Raw genomic sequence first — 9,354 nt, forward strand, 5'->3', positions numbered from 1 at the left:
TATGGTTGAATTTCATTTGAACTTTCTAATAGTATGATTTGTTTTCAGAATTTAATAACTGACTCAAATATTTAATAGTGGAAGCTTTCATTAAATTTAAAAGAAATCAGGATATATTTTTAGAAGAGCTAACTTATTTTCCTTATCAGTTTTATCTACTTTAGAAGAAAAGAAAGAGAATGAAGCCCATCTCTTTGTGAACTTAAATAGACATTAATGCTATAACCCCAGCAAATAATTTATTTCAGTATATATCATCATTCAGAACAGTTGGGAAGCACCAAATGGCAGTAATAACTATACTTCCAGCTCTCCTGAATAGCAAATTGCACTGACTCTGTGAAACTCTTCACTTGTCTGCTGGATAATCATTCTTTTTAAGACTCAAATATATTTTCGAGACCAGTTTTCGATTGCACATTGTCTACTTTTGCATTGCCTAACCGTTTTCTGTTGAGTACAATGACTTATTTTGAAATGCGAGTGGGGAAAGCTAAGAGTTGAAAGATTTTGTCTCCATGTGTCATCCTAGAAATAGATGACAAAAAGATCATTAAATGGATTAATTTACAGGCATCCTTAGAATAGAATGTTTTTACATTAAAGCCTGTTATAAGCCTTTTAAATAAATTGCATTGTACCATACTTTCTGCTCCCCCCACCCCAGGGGTCTCTTGACCTTTCACCTCTTATTTTGTCCTATAGGCACTCCACTGCTGGTGAGGAGAAGCAGCGACCCAGCGCCAAGCCCACCTGCTGATGCCCAGTCAAGCGCTTCACACCCTGGTGGGCAGAGTCTGAAACCTGTGATTCCAGTAGGTATCCTGTTGTTTGCATATCTAGTAAAAGATCAAAGCGCCTTACACATAAACTAACTGGGACATTACAGTCTTAAGTAAGTGGATAATTAGAGACCTTTTGATAGGATATGTGATATTACTTATAAGATTAATAATAACTAATATGAGCTATTGCTAGGATACAGTTATAGTGAGAGCTATTATTTATAGAGCACCAGTTGTGTGCCTGGGACTGTTTAAAGGGCTTTACATTGTCATCTACACTTCCACCTCAAAGTACCAACTTGCCTTTGTCTCCATTTTACTGATGATGTAATTGAAGCAGAAGGAGGTCTAATGATTTATCCAAGGTCACAGCTAGTAAGTGGCCAAGTCAAGACTTTAACCCAGGTGGTGGGCTGCAGAACCTGTGCTCTTAACTAGCACACTGTACAGTTGGATCCCTCATCCTCTCGCTTCATGATGCTCCAAGAGATAGTTTACCTGTTTGTGGTATGTTCATGCAATGCTGTGTGAAGTCATATAATGGTGAATGGTTTCACACTATTGATATCATAGACATGTGGTACCACTACCCAGTTTCTACATCTCAACATTCAAATGAAGGCAAAGTGAAATTAGATACCAAACTGCTTACACCTAATAAAGCTTACAACAGCTTTACTTCTAACTGAGAAGTGAAGAGGAGAATAGTTTACTAAGAGACCATGTGCTCTTTCCATATGAAACTGTGGGATTTTTCTGCTAAATCCCAATCTTCTTTGAAGAGTTGTAATTGTGTTTCATCCTCTGAAATAGCCTAAGAGTTAAGTTTTCGATGATGGCTGTATATCATTGCAATAGGTGATCTTCCATAATGGCACCCTATTTTAAAAATTTTCTGAAAGTGAATCTCTTCTCCACTTTAAGTCTCACTGTGTATGATGGCTTCAGAAAAAAAGGCAATGTTTTTGGTATATAGAGATGCTGAATGAACTAAATGGATTCTCCCAGGGTGATATAAAATATTCTTAGTAAGAAACTGTTAACGTGTAGGATGGCTTCCCTGGTGGCTCAATGGGAAAGAATCCACCTGCCAATGAAGGAGATATGGGTTTGATCCCTGGGTTGGGAAGATCCCCTGGAGAAGAAAATGGCAACCCACTCCAGTATTCTTGCCTTGGGGAGTGTTATGGAGAGAGAAGCCTGGTGTTCATGGGGTTGGAGAGTCAGACTTGACTTAGCAACTAAAAAGCAATAATATGTATGAAGTAGGGGTCACCATACTAACTCATGGGGTAATTAAATAGGTTTACAGGAGTATTTTGTATGTTTCTTTTTGTATGCCTGGAAGTGTCCTGAAAGTATTTTAGATGTAATATTTTCTCACTTTCCATCCTTATAAGGAAACATATTTAATAGAACATTATTTTAATAAAAATCAGGTGTATGTGTTCTGCTCTAATGATGAGTATAAACAGAACCAGTATGTGGTGTGGCATTTGTATGTGTGTTTAATGCCCACTGATTGAGCCCACGTTAAGCTTAAATATATTGGATTGGAGGAAGAGAAGAACCATAAAAATGAGAGAATTACATAAAAGAGAAAAACTATAATTTACTGCTTATTTTTATGATGTTAATATACTCCCAAACCAAAGTGTGATCTGTGTTACCATGATTTACATGCAGAAACCCCACCAATATTAGGTCCATGTTTCTATCACTTAGGCTCTGTGTTGAGATCAACTGAAAATACAACAATAAAGCTTTCCCTAGACAAAGTGAGGGCTACTATCTTTCTGCTACATTCTATATCAACAAAATATGATACCACTATGTTCCAAGCTGGGGTAATCAAATAGGACTATTCAGGACTGGTTTCCTTTACGATTGACTGGTCTGATTTCCTTGCTGTCCAAGGGACTCTCAAGAGTTCAACACCACAGCTCAAAAGTATCAACGCTTCAGAGCTGTTTTCTTTATGGTCCAACTCTCACATCCATGCACGACTACTGGAAAAACCATAGCTTTGACTAGACAGACCTTTGTTGGCAAAGTAATGTCTCTGCTTTTGAATATGCTGTCTAGGTTTGTCATAGCTTTTCTTCCAAGGAGCAAATGTCTTTTAATTTCAAGGCTGAAGTCACCATCTGCAGTGATCTTGAAATCCAAGAAAATAAAGTCACTAGGTGTCTAAATGAAGACATTTAAGTGTGTTTATTTTTACCAAGAAGAAAAATGCATTTGTGTGTGTGAAAGTGCACACATACGTGTATTATAGCCATCTCCCTTTATCTCTCTACATCCTAACTCAAATGCTAGTTACACCTGCTTGTCCAGTATCATAACCACTGGCCACATGTGGATATTGAGCACTAGAAATGTATTTCAAGTGTGACATACACACTGAATGTCAAAGATTGAAATATGAAAAAAGTAATATAAAAAATCTTATTGACAATTTTTTATTGACTCCACATCAAAATGGTATTAGGTTTGGTAAATTCGGTTGAATAAAGTATATTTCAATTGTTTTCACCTGTATCTTTGTACTTAAAAAAAAAAAGACACAGCTACTGAAAAATTAAAAATTATGGCTGTAGTTCACATTGTATTCCTATTGGACAGAGCAGCTCAGACCTAAGTAAAATTGGATATAGCACTAATGAAATGGTTGGAGACCCTTGAGAGAAAGTTCTTTGAGTTGCACATCATCTCTGGGGTAACAGTATGATTAGGTTTGCCTGGGGCAGTCTGAGTTCATGTGGCATATTTATTAATAGCGTCCCTGCTAACTCTCAGAGGTGTCCATGCATGGATGATAAATTATGTGGCACCCTACACATAGCCCTGTAGTCACTTGTAGTGTTTGCTCAGTGATCAGAGGAGCAGTCTTCCAAGGAAACCATGGGAACATAACAACCACAGCTCTTACATGGGAGCACACTGCCCAGAAGGTTTTGTGTGTCTCAGACCTGAGCCCAGGTGGTACAGAATTGGAGACTACAGATTCCCCATCTCTCAGACTCTAATTCTATCTGATGCTTCCTCTACCACTTCAGCTGCACTGTAGTTGATTTCTGTAGTTTGATAAGGGATGATGAAAATGGGGAGCATGTGATAATGCACCCATGTAGCCACTGATATGAAAAATAATTGCTTAAAAAGCTCTATTCTATTGCATTTCATTTCAATATCCAAGAAGAAAAGCAACTACAACAAAATTCCCACTCTTAAACAGTGTTCACATGTAAGTAATTCACAGATGGCAGAGCCCCAAGTGGGTTATATTCAATCATTCCCAAGAAATGAAACTTACTTAAAACCCACAGCATAAGAAGCTGTAAGAATGAATATTTGACACATTTGATTATGTTGAAATATTGCCTCTAAAACCACAGTTGATGATTGTTATTTTTAGTTGTACTTCATTAGACTTGCTCTAGAAGGGAGATTTTTCTTTGATGTCCAGAGATATGTTTTTTGAAATGCTGGAAAAGTCACACTTGTTTTCTGGCTGGTGAAGTTATTACAGATTGGTTATTTAAGATGTACAGCTTCGAACAAGTTGGAGGTTTTAAAAGGGTTTAAAGTAGAAAAATCAGATTGCAAATTTCTAATTCTGTGAATATTACAAAGCCACTAAACCTCAGTATTTGTCTCTAAGAGTACCATCAGATAAATTTGTTTCCTTCCTTCCTCTTTTCATAAACCTATCCAGTTAATCAGAATAGCATGATTATTAATGTGCAAATATTATATGACTATTTATCTTTCAAGGAATAGAAAATTCAATTCGACTGACTGCTTGTGAATCAAAGAAAGAGAATCCTGGGGGCAAGATAGTGTAGTAAGAACCTCGTTATGGCCCTCTTACCTTCCTTGCCTTGATTGTAACCTGGTGTTCTTGGCTTAAGGGCATGCCATAAAGCCAGGTTCTTGAAATTGATGTTCCTGAATTTGCGGATGGAAGAGAACTCTAAAACAGATGTGATTTTCCCCCTTAATATCCGGTTAACTACCATGGTTGTTTTGTGTTTTAATGACTGTTTATGGTTTCACGTTTAACCCTAGGGCAAAATGATCCTGCAGGGTGAGTAAATTAAAAAGTGGATTCCTGAAAACGATAATGCTGTGGTTGTTCTCTTTGTTTGTTCTAAAACTATTACTTGTCTTGATTCACCAAAGTCAATTAAGAAAATACTGGTCAGTTTTTTAGGCTACATCTAAAATATATGCATTTTATTTCAAAAAATAACATGGTCATCTTTGAAGTTGTTAAATTGAAAGTCCATGGATGGGTTACAGAGGACCTGTTAAGTCCCTGAAGTTTTACTCATGGCATAGTGTGTGTGTGTGTCTGTGTGTGCATGTGTGTTTGTGTGTGTATGTGTGTCCTGTGGAGAAGGCAATGGCACCCCACTCCAGTACTCTTGCCTGGAAAATCCCATGGACGGAGGAGGCTGGTGGGATGTAGTCCATGGAGTCACTAAGAGTCGGACACGACTGAGCAACTTCCCTTTCACTTTTCACTTTGATGCATTGGAGAAGGAAATGGCAACCCACGCCAGTGTTCTTGCCTGGAGAGTCCGAGGGATGAGGGAGCCTGGTGGACTGCCGTCTATGGGGTTGCACAGAGTCGGACACGACTGAAGTGACTTAGCAGCAGCAGCAGCAGCAGCATGTGTGTCCTGAAGGTGCTTTATCACTCTTATCAGATGTTACAAAGAATACAAAAGACCAAGAACGGTTAGGATGAAATAATGTGGGGAAGTCACTAATTCTGAGAGTACGATGAAGGATAAAGAAGTAAAGCGGAAATTACTGCTGTCCTCCAAATGTGTATTAAATAATTAACGTTATTTCATCATATTATTGGGCTTCCCTCATGGCTCAGTCGGTAAGGAATCCACCTGCAATGCGGGAGACCTGGGTTCAATCCCTGGGTTGGGAAGATTCCCTGGAGGAGAGCATGGCAACCCACTCCAGTATTCTTGTCTGGAGAATCCCCATGGACAGAGGAGCCTAGTGGGCTACCGTCCATGGGGTCACAAAAAGGTGAAAATGTGTATTAAATAATTGAGGTCATTTCATATATTATTACCTTTCCTCACGAGCATATAATATATTAATATATAAATCCAAGATGTGCAGATAAATGGGAGTTTTTGAATTGTCTCATTGAGAGGTCAAAAATAGCTCCTAAGTCAGTAGCAACACAATTCATAGCAACAGTAAGATTGAGGGTAAGGGGAGCCAATTCCTTTGGGAAGACACCCTGAAGAAAAGTGTTTCCAGTGGTCCTGCTTTCTCAATAGGATTGAGAAGGGAAAATGTAATATCAGTTCTTCGGAGGTTTTGGTACTTCATCAGCAAAGATAATGACAGGTAGCTTCCAGTGAGAGAAAATCTTTCCGGTGAGTAGTGTCTTTGTGTCTTGCATGTATATATATATATATATATTGGTTAGAAAATTTTCCCTTGGATGTCACATACATTGAAGTTATTATAGCCAATGTTGCTCTTAGATTAAACATTTTCATATCCATGAAAGGAATTAATGAAATATTACAGAGAAAGTTAAATAGCTTAGCTTTTAGGATTAAAATCATCAAATTGTCACTGACATGTCAGAGGACTTTTGGTTGTGGGTTGCTGACTGTCGACACCCATCATAGAAACAACGAAAATTCTGAATGTCCAAATCATATTTTTTTATCCATTAGATATGTAATTAAGTAGCCATAGAAACAAGGGAACAAAATAATTATTGTAGACGCTGATGTAAATTAGAAAGAAAACTCTAGCCATTGTCTTCCAAGGAGGAGAGATGGATACTGAAGAGTGAAAGGGAGGGAGAAATAGCGTGTAATATATAATCATATTATTTAGAGATACTGAAGCCTACAAAAGGTTTTCCTTTTTTTTTCCTCTCCTGACAGTGATTTAATAATAGTCCTGGTGTTTGTAACTCCAGCTGTTCACGCTGTGTGCTGATAAGACCAGAGCTTGGAGACACATTTCAACGATGGTTTTCATATGGCTTTGTTTTTAAGAGATAAAACTGCCATCCAATATTTCATGGGGCCAAATGTTTACTTAGTTTGGCAAGTTTAGGCAGCTTAGTTTCTGAAACAATTATGTTTGTAAGACTCAAGTTCAGGTGGGGGAAATCTAGAAGCCCAATTTATTCTGCAAAAGAATTTTTCATCAAACCTTTCAGGAATAGATGAAACAGATTTAGACTGCATTAATGTCTATGCCATGACTAATGAAGGAACCTGGGGATTGTGCCCCCTGTTTAGGAGGTGCTCCCCCATCATTCTTTTTGGATCTAGTCCAGAAAATCTAAAAGAAGTATCCCTATTCAGAGTTCAGTCTCAGAAATTAAAGAGGTAACCATGACATGGTGTCTCTTGCTGTTTAAGTTGATCTGCACATAATGAAAATTGATGGGTTTGCTTTTATGTCAACATAAATTGATTAATCCCTTAGATGTCCATGACCTCTGCTATGTGCCATCCAGAAAGCATAAGGCATGGTCCCTGTCCTCAGGAAACTTACAACCTCATTGTGAAGACCAGAGCTAAAGCAATTAACCCTAGCAATCTGCCTGCAAGTATCAAATCATTAAGTCATACCTTTTTAACCAATAAAACCAGTGTCCTTTGCCTTTGGTCTGTACTCTCAGCCTCTCAAGGGAATTACCATGTGTACTATCTCTATTAGCTCTTATGTCACTCAAATATAACTGCTTGTTTACATGTCTGTTACAAGACGAGGCTCCTTAGAGGCATGAGCTGATGTATTCATTTTTGTATGAAAGCCCCCAGGCGCAGTGCCTGACACATTAATATGATTTAGATGATTAAAACTTTTACTTCCAAGAAGGGCAAAATGAATTCCATTCAGCAGCTTTTAACTATTTTGTAAAGATGTTTGTATTCGTGTGTATGTGTTTACATAGGAATATATATACACAAACATATGTGTAAATGAATTAGAATGTGAAAACTATGAAATTACCTATATAGCATACTGTTTTGCTCTCTGCATAGCTTAGGTTATGATTTTCTGCTTTAGGACAGTGTGTTAACCTATGTTTTTCAGTGTTGTCAAGGGGAGAGAGATGTTTAAACACAAGTTCTCCTCTTGGAATTTAAAATGTGGTTGGGTAGCTGAAGTCAGCAATTTCAAGTGAGATCCAATTTATCTTCCTACCATTCTAGCAATGACTCCATCAGAGAAATTGAATTCTGAGAAAGAATAGAATTTAAAGGAAAGAACAAACCTTGGTAATTCTAGAGGTGAATGTTTATAAAGCCTGATTTTGTTACTGTCTATGAAATGTGAACAAAGGAAATAATTTAGTATGCAATCAATGAAGTCACTTATCTGAGTTCTACCTTTTTGTCAATAAACCTATGAGTTCTATAATCAGAAAGTTAGTAATCTCTGTAGTTATAGCTTTTTAATTTTCTAATAATTGTTCAAAGAGCTTACAAAATCCTTGAATAGACTAGAAATGTCTGGACAAGATAGCGCTCTTATACCCATCACATTTAAAGAGTTCCCCTTCTAAATTTTTCTCATATTGCATCTTCAAGAAGTTCTTCTAATTTCAAGAGATTTGGAAGAAAATAAAAACCACAATCTTGATATATGAATTAGTTCAAGAGCATGACAACATTTATAAGGTGTTTCATAGCAAAAATCTCATCAACATCTCATGTGAACAGCATGACCGTGTTTGAAATTTAGTAAAGATGAGGTTTAAGGTAGCCTTATTCCAAAGGTCAAGATTGTGTCCTGACTGCATCAATAACTCTCTACTCCTGAGAAAATTATTTAAATCATGAATGACTTCCACAGAAATTTTGTATAATTGAAAGGAAATAATACATAAAAATCCTATATGAACTACTGTTAAGGACTCAGACCCCCAAACTAGCATCTGCACAGTTCCAGATATAAATTATTACCTTGATTGGTATGAATTCATCTTTAAATTTCCTTTTCATGTCTCAATATTCATAAGTGCTCATAGAATGAGGCTGTATTTCTGTGTAAAACACCAAGCTTTATTTTTATTTCTCAAGGTAATAATATCTATGTCTATATCTGTATCTATCTATATATAAATATAAAGCTAAGTACACACACAAAGGCAGCAGCATAGAAACATACGTATATCTACATATACACATTTAAATTCTTTGGGGGAGAATACTGCTTCAATCTGGAGACTACAGTACAAGCAGATCATATTACTTTAAAGTGAAAGCTCAAGGGTATGGACTGCGTCTCTTGTAAGTTCTGATCTGCTGTATGTCCCTTCCATGTTTTGGACATTTACTGAAGATTGATGGCAAGGAAGAAAAGGGTTAATGAGTGTTCACCTTGAGAAGTAACAAGACAATCAGTATTAAAAGGAAGGAAGGTTTTTTTTTTTTTTCCCTGAGCATGGTGCAATTCTTAGAAATCTCTTCTGATGGGAAATTTTTTTTTCCCCTCACAACCTAAACTCTTCTGAAGAGCAGGCTTCATTTTTTTTTTTTTTTTTTCAAAATCT

General features: G+C 37.0%; 1 protein-coding gene across 2 annotated transcripts in view; it reads left to right on the forward strand.

Annotated features, from left to right (window-relative positions):
• PARD3B (par-3 family cell polarity regulator beta) overlaps positions 1-9,354 on the forward strand; it is a 1,088,076-nt gene that overhangs the window by 477,501 nt on the left and 601,221 nt on the right. For both annotated transcript variants that reach the window (XM_010861024.1, XM_010861023.1), the window contains exon 4: positions 706-815. In XM_010861024.1, coding sequence (XP_010859326.1) covers positions 706-815 — 110 coding nt within the window. The remainder of the gene's footprint in view (positions 1-705; positions 816-9,354) is intronic.

Source organism: Bison bison, unplaced genomic scaffold, assembly GCF_000754665.1.
Source record: "Bison bison bison isolate TAMUID 2011002044 unplaced genomic scaffold, Bison_UMD1.0 scf7180017864471, whole genome shotgun sequence".
Lineage (NCBI taxonomy): Eukaryota > Metazoa > Chordata > Mammalia > Artiodactyla > Bovidae > Bison > Bison bison.